This window comes from Eumetopias jubatus, unplaced genomic scaffold (genome assembly GCF_037043125.1).
Source record: "Eumetopias jubatus isolate StellerSeaLion01/CBP00866 unplaced genomic scaffold, mEumJub1_p1.0 scaffold_1, whole genome shotgun sequence".
In the NCBI taxonomy this organism is placed as follows: Eukaryota; Metazoa; Chordata; class Mammalia; order Carnivora; family Otariidae; genus Eumetopias; species Eumetopias jubatus.
Window position 1 is genome coordinate 13,072,200 of NW_028274807.1, and position 27,550 is coordinate 13,099,749.

General features: G+C 35.8%; 1 protein-coding gene across 4 annotated transcripts in view; it reads left to right on the forward strand.

Annotated features, from left to right (window-relative positions):
- The window catches only part of SYNJ1 (synaptojanin 1), an 88,053-nt gene that overhangs the window by 20,640 nt on the left and 39,863 nt on the right, over positions 1 to 27,550 (forward strand). For all 4 annotated transcript variants that reach the window (XM_028115299.1, XM_028115287.1, XM_028115289.1 and 1 more), the window contains exons 3-12: positions 1,330 to 1,416; positions 2,948 to 3,215; positions 6,264 to 6,489; positions 7,543 to 7,626; positions 13,038 to 13,099; positions 15,329 to 15,425; positions 16,548 to 16,717; positions 17,780 to 17,861; positions 20,185 to 20,337; positions 23,160 to 23,325. In XM_028115299.1, coding sequence (XP_027971100.1) covers positions 1,330 to 1,416; positions 2,948 to 3,215; positions 6,264 to 6,489; positions 7,543 to 7,626; positions 13,038 to 13,099; positions 15,329 to 15,425; positions 16,548 to 16,717; positions 17,780 to 17,861; positions 20,185 to 20,337; positions 23,160 to 23,325 — 1,395 coding nt within the window. The remainder of the gene's footprint in view (positions 1 to 1,329; positions 1,417 to 2,947; positions 3,216 to 6,263; positions 6,490 to 7,542; positions 7,627 to 13,037; positions 13,100 to 15,328; positions 15,426 to 16,547; positions 16,718 to 17,779; positions 17,862 to 20,184; positions 20,338 to 23,159; positions 23,326 to 27,550) is intronic.

Below are 27,550 nucleotides of genomic sequence, written 5' to 3' on the forward strand. Positions count from 1 at the left end.
GGGTGGAGAGTGGAAAGGGAGAACAGTAGAGAAGGAAAGAAGGAGAAGAGAAAGGACAGAATGAGAAAGAGGACCATACCCTTCTGGATTTGTAGACTTTAGAATTATTTGGAATTGTCCATTGAGATACCAGCTGTGGCTTATATTTCTTTGGAGGTTTTTGGTCAAATTTTTAATAAGTATGTTTGCTAAGAACTAGGAAGAGTTTTCCCTTAAAGTTTCAGGATTTGTTTTTGTTTTTCGGTAGAGCAACCACAACAGCCTGACCTAGGGGTATCATTCTGTGGGTTATATTCATCAGCAAGATAACATTAACTTTATAGCAGAAGAAATGAATCCAGGCAAAGGCCAAACTGAAGATTTCCACTCCTGTGCTAAACTGTGTCGTCAAGTGTTGCCATTAGCTTTTATCATTTCAACATTTGTCATCTTCTGTGTTCCAAGCACTGTTCTAAATGTCAGGGATAAAGGGATGCGTAGGACAGTGTTCCTGCCTGCAAGGGTCGGGCTGGCTAATGAGAGAGACAGTGATGGGTCTGTATAAAATGTTTCGGCCACATGAAGAGGGAACTCTGTGAAAGAACTGTGCCTGTGGAGGTAAAGAAGGGTTTCCAGAAAGTGACCTCGTGCGATGTTTGTATAAAGTGAAGGTTAGGTGGAGCCTTTCGGGCAGAAGGCTAGATTGCCACACAGAGGTGCGGGTGTGTAAAAGAGGGTGTTTGGGCAATTAGGGGCAGTTTAATGTGATGAGAGCATAGAATGCAGGGGGTGGGAGGGAGAAGGGAGTAATGAAAAATGAAGCAGAAAGAGGAGGTTGAGGCCAGATTCTGAAAGATTGCTGATAAAGGAGTTGGATGCTGTTCACTAGGGGTGTGATAAGCCAGGATAGAGCTGGTAGTAGAGATGGGCAAACAGATCAGTGGGACAGAGAAGAAGATTCAAAAACAACCTCCAAAACATATGAGTATTATTCAAGGCAGTACTTCAGATCATTGGGAGAGGCTGGATTAATTCATCAATGGTGCCGGAACAATTGGTTGACTCTTTGAGAAGGACAATTAAGTTACTAGTTGAGAAAATATTTTATGCAATACATTTATGTTAAGAATATCAGATTTAGGGGCACCTGGGTGGCTCAGTTGGTTAAGTGTCCAACTCTTGATCTAGGCTCAGGTCTTGATCTCGGGGTCCACACCTAGTGTGGAGCCTACTGAAAAAAAAAAAAGAATATCAGATTTAGATTTAACAGCTTTTGTTTGAGACTCTGGCTTTATAATAGAATCTGATGTTTCAGGCCATTTTTCTTACCCTGAAAATTTTCTTTTGTAGCATCTGCAGAAAAAGAGGCAATCAAGGGTACATACTCCAAAGTACTGGATGCATATGGACTCTTAGGTGTTTTACGATTAAATCTTGGTAAGTTTATTATTCAATATAATTAACCTTTTTTCATTTCAGTTTTTTTAATACTAAGGATTTGAGAGAGAGACTGCTTATATATCATTTCATACTACACATTTGGGCTAAAAGCTTGGTAACATCTTTTAAACCCTAATTCTGCTAATCCTGGGAAAATGTTGGTTGAAAAGGCATGCTACATACTCAGGCTTTTGTGATTTTAGGTTCCAGAGACATTGTGCTATTTAAACATTGTGCTATTTAAACATTTTAAGATGGTATCAGTTGTCAAAAGAGAAAATCAGGGTATTGCCCTTTTTTTGTTTATTTTGTTTTGTTTCAGTGCTTTAGGGAAAGACGTCTTAGTGAGAACCACACCGATTGCTCTGGTTTATAGTGGAAAGGACATCTGCTTTGTATTTAAAAGGTCTCAGCTTGAGTCTGTCTCTGCCACGTAATGTCACCATGGGCTGCAGAGTAACCTTTTTGATTACCAGTTTGTCTGTAACAGCGTGGCTGCAAGTGTGGCCCAAGGCCTGGTACCAGTCCCTGAACCATTTTGTTAGTGGTCTGTGATGAGATAAGGAGCTTGCACCATCATGCAAATCAACACATGGCTTCCACCAGTGATAAAGTCTTACTATGAAAAACAAAAGTCAGCTAAACTAAACAGTGAATTTAGTGAGGTAGTTGCTTTCCATTCTGAAACAAGCACCTTTCTCACTGTGACAGCTCATGCACCATACTTTGAGGAGGGCGGGATTTGTAATTTGTTATGAATCTAGCACATGTAAAAAGCACTGTGCCTAGGCGCTTAACTATCTCAGGTAACCTTCACAGTCCAGTGAGATTTATTTTAATCCTGGCTTATGAAGGAGCTTATCTCAGGTTGGTTATGTTACCACACTGAAGTCGGTCTAGATAATGACTGGTGGAGCCAAGATTCGGGCCACGTCTGCCTGCTCAGAGCCCATTGTCAAAGTACACCACCGCTGAATTTTCGCCTTCATGCTAATTTCATAGGATTTTTGTCAAAATTCGTGAAAAATCTCTGTGAAAGTTTTTGTAAACCAAATTGCTTTATAAATTGTTAGCAGGGACTTTCTGTTCATGTGTCAGCAGCGGCAGCTCACATTTATATTTTTTCCCAATTTTTTTCAACTGTGTTCTTTACAAAGAACTCCCACATTTATTGTCTTATCTGGATTTCCTGAGAATCATAAAAGACAGATGGGGAAGATAACACATATATTTTTTTTTTACTTGATAAATTTTGTATATCCTCAGATTTAGTAGAGGAACAATTTCCTCAATGTGAGATATTCTCTTAACGTTTAAATGCTTCATTATACTAAATGTGCTTAAGCAGGGATTTTTTTTCAACTTTTGCCAAAATCCAGTTGTAAATATAAACATGTCCGTGGCAGTTTAAAATAACCATGCTGTCAGATTTAAAAAGTTGGAGACATGAAAAGAAAGTTGGAAGAAACTTTGAATAATTTGAAAAATATTGGGACTTTTCATCCAATTAATTCTTTGGTTTTTGCAGGTGACACCATGTTACATTACCTGGTCTTAGTCACCGGATGTATGTCTGTTGGAAAGATTCAAGAATCTGAAGTTTTCCGAGTTACTTCCACTGAATTTATATCACTACGAATTGATTCTTCAGATGAGGATCGCATTTCAGAAGTGCGAAAAGTTTTGAATTCAGGAAACTTTTATTTTGCATGGTCTGCATCTGGAATCAGTTTAGATCTGAGTCTTAATGCACATCGCAGCATGCAAGAACACACAACTGATAATAGATTTTTCTGGTGAGTTTGTGTTACGTTTTTTCCCTTTGTTATCGTGTGCTTGCCGTGCAGTAGTTTGATTTGGGGTATAGCGTGTTCATCACTTATTTCCAGAGGTAGCAGGGATGGGCATTGCTGATTGAGCACACCACTCTTTCCTGCTCCAGAATCCTCGGCAGAGCATAGCAGATATCCAATGTCAGCTTACTGAAGTTCTCATGTGATGTGAAATCCATTTGCTGTCCTTGATCTAGACTGATCCTTCATTTCTGAAATATATTTAAGATACTTATTTTAAAATTAAGAATGAATTAGTTATAATCAAATCGTGTTACTCATATTTACTGTTCTTAGTTTTGAGATCTTGTCTCTGCAGTACTGTTTTTCTAAGACAACATTGCCTGATTATTTTTAATTTAAGGGCTATAGGTGGATAATCTTAATTCAAGAGCAATAGACTGTGAAGAAGTGCCATACTAGGATAAAGTTTAGTACTATAATAAAGTAAGACTTAGGTAACTAATATATTTCATCATCATGCATAAATGTGCTGTACTATAAGTATACACAAAGGGTAAGCATATGTGACTATAATTAGTACTGCTTTATTGGAGCTGACCAGATTTCTAGTATACTGCTTCTCTTGTCCACAGCCAGCATTGCTGTTGACTTTTTTCCTTAACATCATGTAGCAATTTTATTTCTTTATGTTTCCATGTTACAGGCCAAAGTCCAGGGCTCTCTGCTCTTGGGTCTCCCTTAGTAGGTCAGATTCAAGGTGTTCCTCCTGTATATTTTCTTTCCCTCCCCCTTGTACCATCTACCTATGGTCCTTGAGTAGCATATTCAGTCTGACCCATCTGCCCTGGGTGTCTGAGGGCCCAAAATCAACAACAACTTGAGGATAAGAAACTAATTTTAGAGGAAACTTTGTAGCTAACATGGAAGTTTTTTGGCCCAGCATAGTAGCATGGAGGAGAAACAAGGGTAGAATGAAAAAAAAAATTCTAGTGCCCTGTAAACAGAGACTTGGAGCCTGACAAAGGAGGAGATGATGGAGGTGTGGGGAAGGAAGGGTTAATAGGGCAGATGAGTGGGCACAGAGTCCCGGCTGCTCATGTCAGCCCCACACTTTTTCTGATGGAAGAGACATCGAAATCCCTGAAAAGTTAAGGTGGTACAGCTGAGCTGGGCAGCTGTCCTTACTTTTTTTTTTCTTCCCCCGTGCTGGACATTCTTAGCCCAAATTCCTTAGATTAAGAGATAAACATTTTCCTGCCGTAATTAGAAGTTTAAGCAGGTGTGGATGCATTGGTTCAATGATCAGCAATTAAGCACATTTGCTAAATTTAACCAGTAGGAATAATTTATTTATTTATTTCAATTAAGGGTGAGGGTGGCAACAAGTTTAGATAACAGATTGAGGGAGTTCATCTAGTAGGAGACAGGTTGAACAAAAAGGGGACTAAAACACCAAAAATGAGTTTTGGTAATTTTACACTTTCTACAGTTTTGCTAAGGATTGGCATTCTTGAGCTTCACTTTGCATAGAAAAATGAGAGCTTTATGAATTTATTATGCATACTCTTGTAGCTTAGTAGAAATATTTTCCAGGATACAGCCAAGTAAGTTTTGTTGCCAGAGTCACAAAAACACCTATCACAAAAACTCAAGTCGTTTTATTCCACTGGAGATTTGAAGCTGCTGCCAGTTGAGAGTTGTTTATAAGTTTGAATAGAATTAAAACAGTAACACATTGACAGCAAAGAAAAATGAAAACTGATGGCAGAGGGAGAAACTCTACCTGAACAAATGCATAGCATCCCACTTGTTTTTAAATGGGGACAAGTAGGTTGTTTATACCTCTGCCGTGACCTGGGACTCGCTGTGGTGTCTGGACATACTGGGTCAGTTTGAACTTCACCTCAGATCAACGTAGGTAATAGTAGAGTATGGAAGCTCAAGTCGTATTTTGAAAATACATAGTGGCCATTGGATTCGGTGTTAGTCCAGAAATAATCTCACCACTCATTTACATTACGCTTTCTTGCATGGATGGTTTACCAGAACTGCACATGACCACCATCTGTTGTTATCTCTGCTGCAGCCTATACCCTGTGGAGAAGGGCTGGGCAGCTGCTGGTCTAGCAGTAGTGCTGTGCATTAATAACCAAGACAGCAAGATAGTGGAGAGTACTTAAGAAAAAATTTCTGCTTAAAACAGAAGAGTTTTAAAACTCAAAGAGCCAAGCTTCAGTATTATAGAAAATTCACTTTTATAACACTTTGTGTTTTTGTTTTTGTTTTTGTAACACTTTGTTATCTGAAAAGACAAGCCAGAAAGTTTTTCTGCACAATATATTTTCCTTGGTGATAAGTTGGTTGGGAGATTTCCACATGCTTTCTTTGGAGGATTCCAGTCGAGAGCCCAGAAGAGGCAGTCAGCAGGATGAAAAGGTGGCCAACCCAGCAGGACTCTAGCCCCTATCCCTGCTTTAGCCATAGCGACTCTGCTTTGGTGCATTTCCTAATCACTGGGCTTCTGTGTGTTTATTTGAGTAAAACTTTTTGCTCCAAAAAAGTTTGGAAACCAGACCCCCTTGTTACCTAGAATGCTACTCTATTCGGAGTAATGGAAAACTCTAGACATGTATTAATATGGTAGCTACTAGTTCAATTGACTATTTAAAATTAATTAAAACAGAGCCTCATTAAAGTGGAGCATTAAGAGTAGAGCTTTATAAGGTGGGGTGGGGATATGTGTATGAAATCCTATTTTTGGAAAAGTTAGGTTATATATACATTATATAAAAGACAACAGAATGGGGCATAGATACTAAAAACATAAAAGATATGCTTCTTTTCTAGAGACCGTAGGTCATGTGCCAAAAGATCACATTTTATAGCCTTCTCTTCTGATTCCTAGCATAGTAAATGTAAATGAATTGATTTATTTGTAGGGCCTTTTAATTGAATAGCATTAAATTAATGTTTCAGGAGCACTGTTTGAAAACTGATGCTGTGTTGTCTGGTACTCAGTAAGCTAATGAGTTATTTTTTTTCTGTTAGGAATCAGTCTTTGCACTTGCATCTCAAGCACTATGGTGTGAATTGTGATGACTGGTTATTACGCCTCATGTGTGGGGGAGTAGAAATCAGAACAATTTATGCCGCTCATAAGCAGGCAAAGGCTTGCCTCATTTCCAGACTCAGCTGTGAACGAGCTGGGACCAGGTTTAATGTCCGGGGAACAAATGATGATGGTCACGTCGCTAATTTTGTAGAAACAGAACAGGTATATAGTGTTTTATATTGCTTAATTCGTGTATTAGATGAGAGGCCCAGAAAATAACAGAAACAGATTTCAATTTGATTCAGAACTCCTTTTCACATCTGTAATGTCATTTTGTGGTTGTTCTTGGCTACTTACTGGCCTTAAGGAAGGCTTCCCTGAAACAGACTTATTTATAAACAAACTTAGGTATGGCTCTTCAAATGAGTAACAAGATTTTTACGAATTAGCATGACGTTGTCAGTGCTGTACATTTTGGTATTGAATTTAAAAATCCTCAATTATAGAGCTAGACAACTTAATAAAAGTGGGGTTTTTGTAAAATTAAATCAAACTCATCTAAAATTAAGTTATGGCATTTGCAGTCAGAGAAAGACAAATACCATACGATTTCACTCATATGTGGAATTTAAGAAACAAAACGAACAAAGAAAAAAAGAGACAAACAAAAAAAAGACTCTTAAATACAGAGAACAAACAGGTGGTTGGCACAGGGGAAGTGGATGGGGGAATGGATAAAATAGATAAAGGGGAATAAGAATGCACTTACCTTGATGAGCACTGAAAAGTGTAGAGAATTGTGGAATCATCACATTGTACACCTAGAACGAATATACCACTGTGTGTTAATTATACTTGAATTTTTAAAAAAATTATGACATTTTTTGGCTCTGAAACCATATAAATGAAATTCAGCCCACACCCCCAGCCCAACTCAGTTCTTCAAATTAGTTTTTGAAAAATATAAAAAAGCTAAAGAAAAAAAATAAAGGTACTTGTGTAAAATATTGAGATTTAGAAGGCATTCTTTTTTAAAAGTTGTGACTCATATGTTTATGTTTTTACTATTTTTTTGGTTAATATACAGAAAAACTCACTAATTAAAAGAAAGTCAAACTTATTTAGTCACCTCTTCTGGATATTTTGTTAGGACAAATATATGTGAGAGACTGGTCATAAGATAAAACTAGCAGGCAACAGATGTTAGTAATTTGTCTTTGTCATTTAGAGGTAATAACTTTATGGAAATATTTTATATATGATTTTTCTCTGTAGGTTGTGTACTTAGATGACTCTGTTTCTTCTTTCATACAAATCCGGGGATCTGTTCCATTGTTCTGGGAGCAACCAGGGTTGCAGGTATCTGTGTAACATTTTTTGTCTTGTGTTTTCTCTTGAATATTTTCCATGTTTTTTAAACTTTGAGGATAGTTTATTAGTTCATTGGATAGTTCTGTTATTCAGTTTAGTAATACTAGCTAGATTCACAAATGAGGGTCTAAATACAAGAAGAGTTCATGGAATTGTCTTAGGTATTTTTCATTTAATGTTCTTTCACATGTCCATAGAAATTCAACTGCGGTATTTAATATTAAAATTTTAATGTTTCCATAGCACTTGATATTCATTGTTTCATATTTACTATCTCAGTATCTTAATATATAACAATTTAGCCTCTTTAGGTAGAAGAATGTAGTAGTTAAAAAAAAAAAAGGCTTCAGAAACCAGACTTTTCAGTTTGGATCCTTACTCTGCCACTACTAGCTGTGTGATCTTGGGCCAGTGGTTTAACCCCTCTGTGTGTCAATTTGCTTATCTATAAAAAAATGGGACTAATAATATTAGTAGTTCCTGTTCATAGGGTTGTAAAGATCAAATGAAAAGTACTAAGACCAATGCCTGGTACCCACAGCCACACTGTTCTGTAAGGGTTAGCTTTTGTTGTTACCAATAATACATCTGCTACTGAAATTTTACTTTATAATTTTTAGTGACCTGTCATCTTTAATATGTTCTCTGGTTTGCTTTCTGATTTTTTTTTTTACTTTGTTGATATAAACATCTAATCTTTAAGATATAAGATTTTTTTCATGTAAGTTCATAATATTAGATTGCTCATAATGGCGTGATTTTGCATTTTTTTATTCAAAAATCTTCAGTCCCTAAAGTATACGTTATTTTCATCTTAGACTTCTAGTGTGTATTGTCTACTAAGTTTTATGCCTTAGCCTATAATACTGAGACTATGGACAGAAAACAGTCTTGCCTCCTTTTAGTTCACAGCTGGATCTCTTACATTTTAGTACGGCTGTGTGGAGAAAGATTGCAGACCACTTGAACCTTTGCAATACTGCAATTTATGTAAGACAGGCCAAGAATTAACAAGGATTAAAAGCAGTTACAAGAACTGCTTAAACTGCAAGAACCCAGGAGTTCTTGTCATGAATTTTGACTTATGCAGGTTTTCTCTTTGGCTTGGAAGGGTAACTTAAGCAGATATAGCTCTCCCCAAGTCTCTTTTGGGATAAAATCCCAACCCTAGTCCACTTCTCCTAAGCCTTTGTGATCAGAGGAAGGTGTTTGGAATATTTGTTTTAAGAACATTTCGAAAGCCTTGTTTTGATGCAAGGTGAATGCTTTTGCTTTAGAGACAGGGGAGTGTAAGAAATGGTAATAACCTATTTATGGACCCTCTGTTAGCTGCTCTCTGTGATATTTTATTAGAAGCTCAGAATTATAGTGTTTGATTATTCAATATGATTGGATCTTGAGTAGTTACATTGAGTGATCCTCCTTGGTTGAAGCTACCCACCTCCCTCCAGCTGTGTTCTGTGGCTGGCCCACATAGTCTGTCTCACCAGTGCTGTACTGTTTAAGGGCTGAAAGCTACGGATTTTAAAATCATGCATTTCTTGATAAAGATAGTAATTTTTCAGATGTTGAGACAGTCCAGCAATTCTGCTAAATTTTCATGGAGCTGGCCTATTGTGTTGTCATTGGTTAGGGACTAAGTGGTTCTCAATTATTTAGCTTAGTAGTTTTTAAAGTCAGCCTTTTTTTGAACAGGAATGGATTAGTTTCATAAGTATCTTTTACAGAAAAACATTTTCCCCATCATTCTAAGAATAGGTAATAGAGGAATGAAAATATTTTATCAATTTTTAAAAACTGAAAAATACTCATTTTTAGAAATACAAAATACCAAGTCCCTAAATTTATTTTCCCTTAGAAGACAAACAAGGGCTTTTGACAGAGTGGTTGAAAATGATTGTTAGGTGTCCTGTGTGTTCTCAGAACTGGAATTAATTTTAGGGTTCCTTGATGTTCGTGTTACCTAGCAAGATGTCCCACTTCAGAAGGCATGGACAGAGAGTCGTCCCTTCACTTGCCTTTTACCCTCCACAGTTAATTCCTCTGAGGTTTTTTTAGTTGTAAGGTTTTGAAGGAATCCTCTGAGGTGATTTTAAAATACAGATTCATGGCCTCAACTTCACATCAGCTGAAAGAGAATCTCTTGGAATGAGACCAAAAATCTGTATTTTTAACCCAATTCCCTACCATTCACATTTGAGAACTTCTGTGTACCTGATGCTATTCCATTGGCCTTGACGCATCTCCAACCCTGTCTGCTCCAAGAACCAGTCCTGAACCAGCAGAACTAGCCCTGCGTCCTCCTGGGCACCGGGCCTCTGCCTTGCTTTCAGTTTCCCACTCCCATCATCCCAGTTAGAGTGTTCCTCATTTATTTGCCTGGAAGACTCTCACAGTTTTCTGACTGGTCTCCTCCCAGCTCTCTGGCAGTTCTTCTCACTTTTGAAATACTATGCTCATCACATCTGTAAGGTGCCCTTTTCTTCACGATCTACTTTCCTCTGCCTATTCAACTTCATGCCTTGCTGTTTTCTAACAAGTATCCTCTGCTCCCCATATTAAACTTTGCCATCCTTCAATATAGCCCACTCAGATCTCCTTGAATGGATTCAGTCCCTCCTCCACACTGATCTCTTCATTAAATACTTATGTTCTTCCCATGTATATTATTCTATACTGGGTATATAGTGTTGTATACCATGAGAAATTCAAAGACAATACTGATGCTTCAGAGAGAGCTTACCATCTGTTTGGGCGGGGGGGGGCGGTCAGGCCTTTTACAGAAGAGGTAAATGTCAATATGAATTAGTTTGAGGAATTACTAGGAGTTGTCATAAGGTGCTACCCAGGTAAAGAATGATACTTTAAGTGGTGGCAACTCATTCATTTTACTTATGACTTCCTTTCTCAGAAGTTATTTAACATTTACAATTTATACTCTTATTCTGACATTATGTTACAGCTTATATTAGCCTTAACATGGTAAGCATTATCAGATCTATGTCTAGTACAGGGTTGCATACTCAATTTTTGGTTGAAGTTTTAGAAATATGTAAACATGAAGCAGTAGATGGAAAATGATGTTCCATACCACCCAATTAAATGGTTTTTAAAAGATATCTTTGGTACAACTTTTTAAAAAATTGGATAAATTTATGGTTATTTAAAGCCTTAAAACATTCTGGAGTACTACTTTTATCACAATTAATCTAAGAGCTCTTTTATTATAGAATTTTTTTTAGGCAGTTGTCCTAAAACCTAATTGAGTAATAAAACCAGTCTAGTTTAACCAATATGTTACTAGAAGAGTTATGATGTATAGCTAGTTGTGTGTCGAAGACCACAGTGCTGGGGGACAACCACAGCCATTGCTTGAAAAACAGAACTTGTATTTTTTTTTACCTTCTTGACAGTTGGCAGTACTGTTCAGTATAAATATTAATCGGTAGAAAAATGCTAAGTCTTGGACTTTTATAGAGTTATAGGTAATTACCTGAGACTACTCCAAAGAAAAGGTATTGACTTCTGATGAGTTTTCTTCAGTCTAAAATGCCTAATGCCCTGGGGTGTACATCTTTCAAATTTTAAAATTTTATAAAGATTATTAAGCACCATAAAATAAAATTGAATATAGGCGTGGCATTCGGCAAGTCAGTTTCTTGTTGAAAAGACAAAACATTAAAGAGAAAATACTGATTATTAGGGGAGTTACTAAATTGTCTCACTTGTCTTATCTGGAGAGAAGGATGCTTGATGAATGGATAATACTGTTAATTCAGTTTTCAAATTGGATGAGCATGTTAGAGCTAATTTTTTTATTTTATTCACCAAACTGCATGACTGATTTGGTAGCCCTCTTCCCATGCCCCTTTAAAGTCACTTTGTTCAGGGACACCTGGGTGGCTCAGTTGGTTAAGCAACTGCCTTCGGCTCAGGTCATGATCCCAGGGTCCTGGGTTCGAGCCCCGCATCGGGCTCCCTGCTCGGCGGGAAGCCTGCTTCTCCCTTTCCCACTCCCCCGGCTTGTGTTCCCTCTCTCGCTGTGTCTCTCTCTGTCAAATAAATAAATAAAATCTTTAAAAAATAAATACATAAATAAAGTCACCTTGTTCAAACTGGGGAGAATGAATTCTGGGGAACGTTGATACCAGGGCCTCAGAGGGAAATGTTTAAAAGTGAAGTTCAGAGAGATAATCTGGTGTCACTTTTATATTTCTTCTTAGCATCTCATTTCTTTTTTTTTTTTTTTAAAGATTTTATTTATTCATTTGAGAGAGAGAGAATGAGAGAGAGCACATGAGAGGGGGAGGGTCAGAGGGAGAAGCAGACTCCCTGCCGAGCAGGGATCCCGATGGAGGACTCGATCCCGGGACTCCAGGGTCATGACCTGAGCCGAAGGCAGTCGCTTAACCGACTGAGTCACCCAGGCACCCCTCATTTCTTTCTTAATTTTGTGTCATCTTTCTGCTACTCTCCTATGTGAAAAAAGAAAAACTGTAACAAAACAGAAAGGCAGATACTTTCCATCTTGTTTAGTTCTCTTAATCCATATTATCTGATTGTGTGTGTGTGACTGTGAGACTGACTTGGAAAGCCTGTTTTTCCAGGAACAGTGTTTTTGTTTTTTTTTTTAAAGATTTTATTTATTTATTTGAGAGAGAGGATGAGATAGAGAGAGCATGAGAGGGGGGAGGGTCAGAGGGAGAAGCAGACTTCCTGCTGAGCAGGGAGCCCGATGCGGGACTCGATCCCGGGACTCCAGGATCATGACCTGAGCCGAAGGCAGTCGCTTAACCAACTGAGCCACCCAGGCGCCCCCAGGAACAGTGTTTTTAATTTGTTGGATCTTTAGGTGAAGGAGAAGTGAATAGAGCATTTAGCATAACAAAGAAAAAATATGTAGACACTTCACTTGTAGACATAGGTAGAGTTGGAAGAGTAGGAATTTAGTTCAGGAGACCTAAATTCTTGTGTGAATCACTTGTTTTGGAATTAGTTCTGTTGACCTAAGAGGACAAGTTATTTCACTTGTCTGCATTTCAGTTTTTTTATTACACAGATGGTAGTAATATGTTAACTTATACAGGGCATGTAGTTTGAGCTTAAAACAAGGTAATGTATACAAAAGACCTCTTAAAAATATTTTTCATAAGTAAAAATTATTGTTAGTTTATGAGTGTTTCATAACTTCTAGTTTTTTTTTTAATGAGGTCATGTTTTTAAAAATAAAGGGAAAGGAAGCCCTTTGAACTTGTTTTTTTTAAAACAATATGAATGAAAATCAATTATTCATTGTACTATTGTGTGTTCAACAAATGAGTTACTACATATTGTAAACAATGATATTTCTTTTGTCTACATGTTGGCTTTTGGTATGATTAAATGTGTTTCTCTGGTAGGTGGGATCTCATCGTGTTCGTATGTCAAGGGGATTTGAAGCCAATGCCCCTGCTTTTGACAGGTAAGACTGATTATTTTTACATTTTACATACATAAGTTTTGATATTGTTAAGCAACAGAACTAGTTATTATATTTTACTGATTCATTTCAGCTTGTTTTGGCTCTAAGTAAAATTTCTTCTGACTCCTAATTTAACCAGAAGAAAGTGATACCCAGTATTATGACTTCTGGGGTTGATAGCACTAGGTTGTGGGTCTTGATCTCTTGGCCTCAAAACCATGGCTTTGAATATGTTGTCTAATAGGGTAACCACTAGCCACATGTAGCTACTGAGTACTTGAAATATGACTAGTCCAAAGTGAGATGTACTGTAAGTGTAAAATACACACTAGATTTCAAAGACTTAGTGCACAGAAACCTTGACTTGGCCACAGCAGCTTCTTGCTAGACACGCCTCCAAAAGCAAGGGAAACAAAAGCAGAAATGAACTCTATTGGGACTTCATCAGGATAAAAAGCTTTTGCATAGCAAAGGAAATAGTCAACAAAACTAAAAGGCAACCTATGGAATGGGAGAAGATATTTGTAAATGATTTCTCAGATAAAGGGCTAGAATCCAAAATGTGTAAAGAACTTATCAAACTCAACGATCCAAAAAAAAAAAAAAAAAAAATCCAGTTAAGAAATGGGCAGAAGACATGAACAGACATTCTCCAAAGAAGACATACAGATGGCCAACAGACACATGAAAAAAAGTTCAACACTACTTGGCATCAGGGAAATACAAATCAAAACCGTAATGAGATACCACCTCACACCAATCATAATGGCTAAAATTAACAATCCAGGAAACAACAGACGCTGGAGAGGGTGCAGAGAAAGGGGAACCCTCTTACTGTTGGTGGGAATGCAAACTGGTGCAGCCACTCTGGAAGACAGTATGGAGGTTCCTCAAAAAGTTAAAAATAGAACTACCCTATGACCCAGCAATTGGCTACTAGGTGTTTATCCAGAGGATACAAACAGAGTGATTTGAAGGGGCACATGCATCCCAATGTTTATAGCAGCAGTGCCCACAATAGCCAAACTATGGAAAGAGCCCAGATGTCCATCAACCAATGAATGGATAAAGAAGGTAGGGTGTGTGTGTGTGTAAACATATACATACATACACGATAGAATATTACTCCGCCATCAAAAAGAATGAAATCTTGCCATTTGCAACGTCATGGATGGAACTAGAGGGTATTATGCTGAGTGAAATGAGTCAGAGAAAGACAAATACTATATGATTTTAGTCATATGTGGAATTTAAGAAATAAAACCGATGAACATAGGGGAAGGGAAGGAAAAATAAAATAAGATGAAAACAGAGAGAGAGGCAAACCATAAGAGACTCTTAACTCCAGGAAACAAACTGAGGGTTACTGGAGGGGAGGTGGGTGGGGGGTTGGGGTAACTGGTTGATGTGCGTTAAGGAAAGCACTTGATGTAATGAGCACTGGGTGTTATATGCAACTGATGAATCACTAAATTCTACCTCTAAAACTAATAATACACTATCTGTTAACTAAACTGAATTTAAATTAAAAAATTTAAAAAAAGACCTAGTGCAAACAAAATGCGAAATATCTTATTAATATTTGTTTTATATTACATGTTGAAATGATATTTTAGCTATATTGGGTTAAATAAAATATATAAATTAATTTCATTGTTTATTTTTGCTTTTCTTAATGTACCTTCTAGAAGATTTAAAATTGTGTCTGTGGTTCATGTTGTATTTCCTTGGGACAGCATTTCTCCATAGCCCCTGGAATGGTTAGAAGCTGGAGAGAAAAAAAAAAAAAAAAAAAACTCCTATTTGGGGCCTATTTTCATAAGATTAGAGCTGTTAAGGAGATCCTGAATACCCGTGGAGTATGTGATGTCCTCACATAATGAGGTGCATCCCTCTGTCGTGGCTGCCATCCCAAGCTGGATGGCTTGTGTTCTCGGTGCTTATGTGGCACCAGCCTCACAGAGTGGAGAGGGGCGGAGTGGGTCCAGCAGCTCCAGCACAGATGGGAGTCTCAGCATTGATGAGTCAGAGAGGAAATGGGCATTAACTGAATTTTCATAAATTCAGAGTTTTGAGAGGAATAAATTGGTGGAATGAATTTGTATCCAGTTTTGCCAATTCTGGGAGTTTAGAAAACAGTTTTGTAGGTTCTATTTAATGGATTTCTGTTTGTTGAAAAAAAATTAGCTTATCACTTGACATATGCTTATTTCTTTTTTTCCTAAATAGGCATTTTAGAACACTTAAGAATTTATATGGTAAACAAATAGTAGTAAATTTGCTTGGATCTAAGGAAGGTGAACATATGCTAAGTAAGGCTTTCCAGGTAGGCATGATCATTTTTTCTTCTGGCCCATGGACATGTAAATTATATTAAAAAATAATATGATACAATAATGAAATTACTTCCTAGAAAAAGGTTGGGTACTTGTTGGAACCATTAACTCTTTGGGCTACTAAGAAAGAGTTTTATGTAATGTTGCTGAAATTGGGATCATGGGAAGCTTTCAAAGCAATTGATGCTGTTTTCTGAAATGTACTTATTTAGGCTGTGGAGAAGCAGAAGAATATCCTCCTCTCTGAAAAATGTTCATCTATCACTGGTAAAAAGATACCAGGCAGTTTCCCCCTTCATCTGTTCATTGCCTTGCCTGTTTCCTAGAAACCACAGTCATTGTTTTAAACCTATGAAATGGTGAATAACACATTTGTATACATCCAAGGCTATACCTTCTTGAGAGAAAACTTGAATATTTCAAGTAAAAAAGAACCCAAAGATATGTCCAACTTCTAAAAAAAAAGTATTCTTCATAAACGCTTATTGAATCAATAATGAATTAATATAAATGATGGTGTTCCTTAAGATTAAAAGCTTAAATCAAACAAAATGGTTAGAGAACATTTTCTGAAGTTCAGTCTCATGAAGTCTGGAAGTAACTTAATTATTTGACTATTTTGTTTTTAGGCTTGTGAAATAAATATTGTTAATAAACAGATTGTACTTTAGAGAATGACTTTTAAAACATTTGAAAGTATTAAAAAATGAATTTTTCAGTCTTTGATAGGTTTTGTCTTAAATCAGTTACTTTATTTTGACATTCTATAACAGATACAGGTATTAAATGTCTAAAAAATGAAGTGCTGGTAGTTAGAAATAATTTTTAATTTTCTAAACCAGATGAGAATATTATTTAAGTTCTCTGATGTTAATTATGTCACCTAATCTCTCGGGGACCATATATGAGGTTTTACAAAAAGATGTTATTGGATATCAGCAAATAATTTTCCATTTTATGGCCAGCATCGATGCATGCATTGTGTGAGATCAGTGAGATTTCAAGGGACCATGCTGAGGTTTAAATTTAAAATGTGAGGTTCCATTTTAACATTACTTGATAAGGTTGTATTTAGTTAACATTTAGATGAGTATTTGCCTTTTTACTTTCAGAGTCACTTGAAAGCTTCTGAACATGCTGCTGATATCCAGATGGTGAATTTTGACTATCATCAAATGGTTAAAGGAGGAAAGGCAGAAAAATTACATAGTGTTCTTAAACCTCAAGTCCAAAAGTTTGTAGATTATGGATTTTTTTATTTCAATGGAAGTGAAGTTCAAAGGTTTGACTGCTCTGTTTCTCTTTTCTTTGAGTTGGAACTTTGCTATATTGTAAAAATTGTTCTTAACATTGAGCTCTTAAATTTCCTTTTTTTACACCAAAGTTTATCATAAAATAAAATAAAATATCTTTATTATACTTGATTTTAGGCTTGTTTTTCTTTCTTTAGAATTGAACAAGTAATAGTAACAGTAGCTTATATTGGCACATATTATAAGCCAGGCAGTGTACGTAGTCTTTACATGTACCTGTAACAACATTTGAAGGGATAGGTTCTATTATTATCCCCATTAACATTTGAGGAGATTGAGGCATAGGCTATAATTTGCCCCAAAACACATAACTAAAAAGTGTTAGAACTAGGATTTATCTGGCTCCAGATCTCATGCTATTATATGTGAGGCTATTTCACTTCTCTCTTAAAACTAGTATTTTAATATATCTTGACCTCAGTAAGGCCTATTAAATGCAAATAGAAGTAAAAGACGTTGCCTATTGTCTGCTTTAGTGTAATTTAAATCTTCAGTTCTTGATTATGAAGTAGAGGAGGAAAGTAAGTATTAAAAAAACTAAGGTCAGACTATAGGATGAGGTAAACTTTAGTGAACAAAGCTCAAACTTTCAGTTTTTTCAATTTGTGCAATATTTAGTATCAATGCCATAGAAATTTGTAGAGGTCAGTAGAGATAACATCTTAGGCTTTTAAAATTTCTTCCATAAACACTTGATTATCTTTTATGTGCAAAGAGCTATGGGGTTATAAATTTGAATGCATATTTAGGTCCTGACTACTGGCCTAATTAAAAATAAGTGGGTGTAGATAAATAAGTATGTGATAAAGAATATATGAAAGAATTAACAGTTGTAGACTCTAGATGGTGGGTATGTGGATGTTTGCTGTAAAATTCTTTCATCTTTTTTGTGTGTTTGAAAATTGTAGTAATAAAAAGTTGGGGGTAAAAAGTGGATGCTGTATTTTAATCACCTTAATTGTTCTCATTTTGTTTTAGCTTTATTATTTGTGTTTCAAACTAGCTGTTAAACTTTACTGAATTTGTTGCAGATGCCAGAGTGGTACAGTTCGAACAAACTGCTTGGACTGTCTTGATAGAACAAATAGTGTGCAGGCGTTCCTTGGCTTAGAGGTAAAAAAAATAAGTTGAAATGTATGTATGTGACTTGTATCAAATGCCTCTTTCAGTGTTTTTGTAATATTTATGTTTCTCATTAGTCACTTTTCATAAAATGAAATTATGCTCCATTAAAGGCATTTCTTCTCTTACGGGTTTTCCCTCCCTCAAAATTCCTTTTCATTTAAATGTTCCCTTTACCTGTTCCAAATACTCCCTTAGATAGCTGATATTTCCCTGTATTGTTCCTTAACTTTCCCTTTAAAAACTGGTATTTATGCTATTCCAACAATTACTTCTTTTGCCTTTTGGAAGAAAAAAAATTATATTCATACACACACACACATATATACATACACACACAAACATAGTGTATGTATATATTGGCCTTTGCTCTTTGTGTAGTTTCTTCAGAGTTGGGGAGAATCTTTTTTCACATCTATAGGATTATATTTTTGACGGTCTGTAACCCAGTGCGATTTATATGGTGTTTTCAAATCAGTCAGCTACTAAAAACAGGATTGGTGAAAATGCAATTATTAGTGAGAATGAGAGTGAATGAGATTCAGCTTCTGTAACAAAGTCTTTGTTTAAAAGTTGTTTTCTTTACCACCTATCCATAAATTCAGTCTAATATAGACATAGTCTCAACTATATGACATGCTAGCAATGCTGAGCTTTCTTTCTTTCCTATTATGCAACAGTAGGGGTCATAAGGCTGTGGTGGGTCTTCATTTAGTTACATAGGAACTTAGCATAGTTCTCAAATATTATAAAAAACAGGAATAGGAAATAACATGTTCTTATTTCTTCCAGTTAATGATCTTAAATTTGGCCAGGACACTGGTTAATTAGTTACTTTGCAGCTGAGGTTCTATCTCAAAAACGAAAGCACAGTGTGTAGAATTCTCTGCTACAGAAATGTATTCTTCATGTAGCTAAATAAATTTTACTGTTGTGCCTTTTTAAAGATGTTGTCATTGAGTCTTATATAATTTATGTAGAAGGTATGATGACAGAGACAAGAAAACTGAAAGCAGGATTTGGTCATTTGAATGGCATTTATCACATGGCTTGGGTTTGTTTTGAGTTGTGTTTTTAAGTGGCTGAATATGTTTACTTAGATTCTGAGAGTAAACTTATTGAAATACTTGACAGTCTTCATTAAAAGTATAACAAGTGTTAGTTCTCAGAATCTGACTTAGCTGACTATCCACTGTTGGTAGCTAGGTGTGAGAGTACTCCCTTGTATATAGCAATTGGTTGACTGATTACAAAATTTACTGCTAAAGTAGGCAAAGCCAAACTAGAAGTGAAGACTAGTTTTGCCAAATTCCTTGAAGAGAGGGAGCTATAAATGATAGAGGTAGTACTGGAGGCTAATTTTGTATTATTCATGCTGACGAAGAATAGCTCTGGATAAGTCCATAGGTAACCAAATGAACCTAGTTTAGTGTTTTTTATATTACTTTAGTTTTTGATCTCTCTATAAATATGGATAATCACGATACTTATAGATAAAAGGAAACACAAATGGGAAGGAGTTAAGTAAAAATGCAAGGCATAAAACATGACTGGATTCCAAATAAGACAAATAGACTGGGTAAAGATTATGAATTGTTTTGACTGCCAGATTTAAAGGCCAAAGTTCATTCAAAGATGAAGGAACTGTGGTGGCCTGAAGACCTTGCATTCTTGCATGATGTATTCCCCCCAGTTCCCCTTTATATACATTACCAGTATAGGCTTTATACACTAAACGATCATGACTTTATTTAGAAAGAGGACTAATTTATTTATTTTTGTGATAGTTCAAGAGCAACTCTACTTTTCTCATAATCTCCTGATTTTAATCCCAAATGTATAGAACCCAATCCAAACATTAAAGAAATTTAGTTATTTCTATATATATTTAAATAACCTAGGCAGATATTTTCTGTGCTCTATTGCATGCCATAGAGCACAGAAAATTAGTTCTTTTCGTGAACAAGGTAAACCAGTCTGATTTATAGAGACATTTTAATAAGGTTAATTTTATCATTTAACCAGAAAGAATATTGCTACATGGGAATATTAAGGTACTTGTAAGCTTCACTGATGTGGGAATATTGCTACATGGGAATATTAAGCTATTTGTAAGCTTCACTGATGTGGTATTTACTTTAAAAAGTGAAATCGTGGGACAGAACACAGCCTACCTAGTAAACTGGTGGGTTTTCAGGATCCCGTCCCATATAGCCCTATAAATTGTAAATTTTTATTTGATTCTTGTAGTTCTTAAAAAGTCACATCACAATGTATTAATCTACTTATAAAAGTTTCTCTTTTGCTGTTTTAGATGCTAGCTAAACAGCTGGAAGCTCTCGGCTTAGCTGAAAAGCCTCAGTTGGTGACTCGCTTTCAAGAAGTTTTTAGGTCGATGTGGTCCGTGAATGGTGATTCAATCAGTAAGATATACGCAGGGACTGGAGCTCTTGAAGGAAAGGCTAAGGTAGATCTAGATTTATCATAACATTGCAAAAGATCCCTTTAATAAGATTTTAAATCATCTCCTTTTAAATTAGTAGGTGGGGGGCCCCTGGGTCAGGTCATACTCTCATGGGTCCTGAGATTGAGCACCACCTGCCCCCCCCTTGCAGGCTCCAGGCTCAATGGGGAGTCTGCTTGGGATTCTCTCCCTCCGCCCCTCCCCTCCCATCCCCCTGCTCCCATTTATAAATGAATGAATGAATGAATGTTGGGTTATTTTAGGTATCTGTTTCAGAATTTTGTTTTATTATGCCTTTATGTCCTCTTTAACACTTCCTTTTGTAACACATACCAGTGGTTGGATGGAAGAGAGTTATTTCCCTAGGTTTGGGGGGTATTAGGATGACATATTTAGTTGTTTAGTGATATAATCCAGTAGGCCTGTGTAGGTATTGCTTACATTTTTTTTCATGAGTTTCCCTTACATATCTGTTTTACGTTTTATGTTGTTTATTTTGATTATAAATATTATTTTTTTTAACCATAGTCATCCTAATAAGGGGTCCTATCACATTTGGCTTTGTGTTCCCAGCACTTGTAGTGCCTACTGTTTAATAGAATTGTGACAAATAGTGAATGGATGAACAAATCATTGGACAATTTATGTAACACCTCCTATGAACCCAACACTTTTAGGGCTTGATTATTAAGTTTCTATTCTTTTATTTGTCTTACCTTGAAAAGGAGGCTATCAAAATGTACAAAAGAAGTGTGAGAGATGAACTTACTAATAATTCTCTGCCTCATCATTACTTTTTAATTGCTGGCCTTATTATCTACAGACCACTTTCTCCTCTACTATTTGGCACTTATTGAGGGACTTGTTTTATATGCTTAATATTGCCTTTTAAGCCTCCTGTTCTCAGTTGGACTTTATTAACATTTCAAATTTCTACAGTTCTTCAGATAACCTCAAGTATAGAAATAAGGACAAGGACATTTAACATTTTTATAGTTCTGCAGCCTCCTCAGTACAGCACCTGAAATTCTTTGAAGACCATTCATCATATCTAGATCTTCTTTTAATTTCTAAATCTTCTTCCTCTTCTATATCTCATAAAATGCCATGCCTCTCTCTGTTCAGAGATTGGCCTTACCTGCGAAACTTCTTTTGTTCAAATCACAGAAATGATTTTTTTTAAGATTTTTATTTATTTATTTGACAGAAAGTGACACGGCGAGAGAGGGAACACAAGCAGGGGGAGTGGGAGATGGAGAAGCAGGCTGCCCGCAGAGCAGGGAGCCCGATGCGGGGCTCAAGCCCAGGACCCTGGGATCACGACCTGAGCTGAAGGCAGACGCTTAACGACTGAGCCAGCCAGGCGCCCCCACAGAAATGATTTTGTTGACATTTACAAATATTTACTTCTTAAATGGGCCCTATTTTTGAAAACCTGAAATTGTTAAACCTTATTTATTATTCCTTTAAAATAGAGAATATCTAGAGAAAATATCATTCTTACTGTTAAAACTAGATTCTCTACAACTGTTGCTTAAAATATTCTTTTATGTTCTTCTGCCTTTTTGTTTTTGCAGTGACTATGACAGTATATATACAGAGGTTACATATATTTTCAGTGGTCTTTTGTCTCTAAGATAATAGAAACGAAATTTCACATATTAAATATACTAGTCTGAATTGAACTAAACTCTAACATCTGAACTGCTCTTTCTTTTCCTTTCTCTGGGTTCCTTTTGATTAATTGCCTGATAATATGAATGGTGAGTGTCTTTTCAAATAATGTCATTTGTATGTGTTATCATGTGGAAGGAAATAACGTTTTAATTCTCAAATTACTGATATTTCTATAAGGAATGAAAATTGCATATTGCAAACTGAAGCATTTGGTGGTTTTTTTTTTTTTTAGACATCAAAATTCATAAGGTCAAAAGAAATCTTTATGGAAACTAACATGCCTAAGTAAAATAGGTGCTCATTAAAAGTTATAATCAGAAAATACAGGGTTCCAGTTATGGAGCGAATACATCCGGGAATAAAAGGCACAGCGTAGGGAATATAGTCAGCAGTATTGTAATAACGTTTCACGGTGACAGGTGGTACCTAGTTCATGTGAAACTAACGTAACATTGTGTCTCAGCTGTACTCAGAAAAGAAGTTACACTCAGCTCTTCCACTATAGGAATTGGCCTAAGTTTATCATGTTTATTATTTATATTTACATGGGTAATAAAATGACCTGAGATATACAAACTGTAGTTTGCATTTAATATTTATGAACTATAGTGATAAATTTCTTTTTAGACTAGTCCTTCATTCTTATGTTCAGTCTTAGTTTTAACTAATATTAAAGTTATTTAGGAGCAATTCCAATTTTATTTTTCTACTGTTGAAGTACTTTGAAGTTTTTCTAAGAGAATATGAGTGCACCATATCCTTGATCTCTGCTTCCCCCACCATCCCATCCCCAGTTCTAAAAGTTACAGTGTAAGAAGTAAAGTTCTTGTTTTAAATAAGTACACTTCACTTTATTTCCTTTATAGTAAACAATTTTAAACATTTACAGCTCTCAATATCATTAGTGGATGAGGTTGTGGTATTGAGCTTTTTCCATCTTTTTGTGCAGAGCTATTATCCAAAAGGAAAAGAAACAATGACATCTTGAGCCATTTTAATATGATGATTTGATACTCAAAATAGAATGATTGGGTCCTTTTTATTGCAGTAAAGTCATATAAAACTGGTTTAAAGTTTCAAAATGTCTACTGAGTAAAATCAACACTCTTTGGAACAAAAATCCATGCTCTTTTTTTCTTCCCCAACAGGCTGGAAAGTTAAAAGATGGTGCTCGTTCTGTTACTAGGACGATTCAGAATAACTTCTTTGACAGCTCCAAGCAAGAGGCCATAGATGTTTTACTTCTGGGAAATACTCTAAATAGTGATTTAGCTGACAAAGCTCGAGCACTTTTAACTACAGGAAGTTTGCGTGGTATGCATACTTACTTTATATTTTGATTACTTTTATGTTATTTATATCCCTTCTAAAAGTCCAAGAAGTAAATGTAAATTTATGTACATAAATATTCTTTAGATTGAGTTGATTAAAATAGTTTTGGGAGAAATTTCTATCAATGTAATTTTTTAAAAATTGCATTCTCTAAAGGAAGTTGATCTCTTTTGGAATGTTTTTATCATCAGTGGTATTACTAAACTCTAAAATGAGACCCATGCATATTTTCTTTTATAGATATGATTGAGGGGGTAAATGGTTTAAGTATTGCTAACTTTATATAAGGCAGGATTTCACAGACTATTCAGCTAGTACTTTTAATAGAACATTCAATAACCTGATTATATAGAAAACAAATGATTTATTGAGAAAAACAGTACCTATATTGGTTATTTTGCTAATTACTAATCCCAGATTTCTATAACTTGGTCTTTCTATTGTTTGAACAAGCATTAAATCATATTAATAATTTAAAATATTGCTTATTATTGGACACTATTTAATATTTGACATAAATACATGATTTTCAAGGTGGCTTTTTATCTTTCACTGAGTCTTTTATTAAAAGTGAAAGAATTTGAGCTCATGTCATTGAGTACATATTTAGTATCATGGGAAAACTCAAGACTCATTATAGAACTTAATGAATTAACTTCCTTAATTCCATGTTTTTTTGTCTTAACTTTTCAACATTCTGAACATTTTTACTTCTTCTGTTATCCCCACACCAAAACTTTCAGTTTTCCCTGTGCATGTAAGAGAAATTGTTCTCATCAAATAATGTGCTCTTGGATAATTACTTGGTCAAATAGGTCATCTTGGATTCTTTCAGAATTCTGTGTGTCACTGGGGGTAGTTGATTACAGTTGCCCCTCAGAGATCTGTTACTAGGCTGGGGGGCTGAGACCCTACTAAAACTCTAGAAAACAAAGTCTGATCTTGGCTACTACTTTTAACTTCAGGCTTTCTTCCTGGCTCCCAGCAGTGGAGACTTAGCTGATTTGCATCTTACCTCTTCTTTCCCCCTGTGCCTACTTTGATGTGGAGGCATGACTAAACAACAGTTGAAAGTAAGCAACTGAAGGAAAGAAGAGAAGCGAGGAAGCTGAGAATTCCCAAACTTGATCATCATTTTTTTTTTTTAATTTCCCTGCACATTTTCCTAAGTGTCAAATAAGCCTGAAAAGAAGTATAGTCAGTTCTGCGATAATGCTTGTTCTGAGAATGGGAATTTGTCCCAACATGGATGCTCTTGAGTGAACATTTTGGGCATAATGTCTGTTCCCCATTAGTTTATGCATGGTTTCACCCAGCAGAACTTAGATGGGTAGAAAGAAAGAAACAAAACATACACCTAATGCATACACTTCAAACCTCTCTCTACCTCACTTCCCCAGGTATGTTATGAGACATACCCATTCACACTTGGTGTTACCGATTTCCATCCCGATTTCAGAGAACCCGTCTTCCATCATTCATAATTACAGTTGACCCTTGAACAACACCGGGCTTGGGGTGCCCACCCCCTAGAGTTGACAATCCATGTATGACTTCCGATTCCTCAAAAACTTACTACTAATTACCTACTGTGGATTGTAAGCCTTACTGATAACATAAAGAGTTGATTAACATATTTGTATGTTATATGTATTATATACTGTATTCTTACAATAAAATAAGCTGGAAAAAAGAAAATGTTAAGAGAATCACAAGGAAGAGAAAATACATTTACAGTACTGTATTTAATGAAAAAAATTCACATGTTGAGTGGACCAATGCAGTTCAGACCCATGTGCTCAAGGGTCAGCTTACTCACAAGCTGCACCCCTCCTGACACCCACTTCTTTGTGTGTCTGTGTGTGTGTGTGACACTGTCACTTCTACAAGCAAACTTCAGGTCTTTTCCAACATGAAATGCCATATTTAAGGAGTATTCATACCTCTCAAGCTGTTTAACAATGTAAAACTGTACTACTATTTTTATTAGGTTCCCATCTTTTTTGGTGTGTCACTGTTGAAGGTTTTGAGGGTTGTGCCCTAAGCCAGTTTTTCCCCTAAGCTATGTGGCTATGGGAATTTGTACAGTTTTGCACTGCATGGTGATTTTTTTTTGGAATGTATATGTTTTGTTATAACTGAACTGGTTATACTTATCAGCTGAGTCCCAGAAAGAATACTAAAAGGTATATATTAAGGTAGTATCTTTCATGTGTTCAATATCCTCTAGCTCCTTAGGTTTTCAGATTCATATTCTCCCTGTGCGTACACATGCACGCATGCATACACACACACACACACACACACACACACACACACACACACACACACACACACGGGCAGTCTGAAAAGCAGGCCGAGGACCTCCTGATTATGAAACTCTGGACGTCACTGAGTCATTGTAGGATTTTTCTTAGATGCTGAGGGTTTGCATCAGATATTGTCATTTATTTTTAATCTTTGGTGTCCTATAGCCATCAGAAAAAATAAAGTCATCAAATCGACTTAAAAGAAAAAAGTGAGGCCATCTTAGAATGTATTGTCATAACACTCTAGATTTTAATTGTAACTTGTTGTTTTACTAATGATTCTTTGTTTTCTTCTTGATGCATCCATAGTTTCTGAACAGACATTACAGTCAGGTACAGTATAGAAAACCAATCTGTAAATAAAAGCAAATTTTTCTAAAGTTGATATTGTAAATAAATAAAGCCATATAAATGGAAATTTTCTCTTATTTTACCCTCAGATTCTAACAGGATATATTGATATCTTGTTTTAATCCGAGAAAAAAAATTTAAGGTTGAGAAAACTAAAGTACCTCATTTAGAAGGAAATATGTAATGCCGTCTGTCTTTCTACAGCAAATGTTTAATTCTAATTAAATATAGCTCATCTAGTTTTAATTTCACTTTTATATTTCATTGAACAAACATTGTTTGTGTTCTCCCTTACACTCTTAATAGACTAATGGGAAAAACCCAGACAAGACTATTTTGGATTAATTTCAGAGTACTGTCTATGATATTGATGACTACTTTGCATCATTTCTCACATATAATATTAGAAAAAGCATTGACTTATTTTTTCATACTGTGGAGGAAATATTTTCTGTAACCATAAGGCCTGCACTAAAATGTGATCTGAATTCTTCTAAAAAGCGTCAAGATTGCTAACAAAGTTAAAGGAGTTAAGTGATTAGGACCATTTCCTGTTCCTATGAATCTCATGCCTGCCTTTTCTGGACAAGTTCTATGAACTTGTCCTTAAACATGAATCTGTGGCAAAAGGAACAAAAAAGGCTAAATTCTTGCCAGAAATTTAGCAGAAAAAGATAACTTTCTTCACTTAAGATTTGGTATCACTTAAAATTTGTTTTGCTTAGTTACTGTTCAGAATGTTTTGAGAAACTATTGGTTATTTTTGTGAGAAGGATGGAAGAAGAGAGCACTTGAATATATTTTTGAGTTATGTAATGAAATCCATTTTCTGAAATGATATGGCATTTAGGAATGGACATCTGTTTGAACACAGACTCATTTCTTTCTGCACATTAAGGTGCCAACCAGTTAAGAATAAACTAGAAAATTTTAAAAATGTTTTATTCCATGTATAAACTGATTTGACTTTATTAGTTCACGCAACATGGCAACATGTTTTCACACAATTCATTATTTGTCTTGCTGAGTATTTTAAGCTCTTAAATCATTACAGAACTTGTGTTTTGATATAGAATGGATCACAGAGGCAGTTTTCATCATAATAACAATGGCAGTGTTAAAGACCGTGTCATAGGGAATGATTCTCTAGGTACGGCCAGCTTTCAGTTAACCCCACCAACAGACCGGAACAAATCATGTGCTTCCATTACCACCCAACACGTTCTACAAGTAATCAAATCAAATAGGAAGAGGGCTAGAAATCTGCATGTCTGTCCCTGGGAACAGTGGGGGTGGGCTTATAGCTACAGCAGCTCCCACGGGAGAGTCACTGGTCAAACTGTTCTCATTATAATACTAAAATGTTATTTGCCTTTTTCACTCTCATTCTGTCATGAGTCTGCTGTATCTTAGTATCATAAAATAATTAATAATAGTAAAATAAAATGTGGTAAAAGGTGAGAATCATTGTGATTTCCTTTTTCTCTTACCAATTAATTACCAATTAAGTGTTCGTTCTCTGTTTTTAGATTGCGGTCCTATTAAGG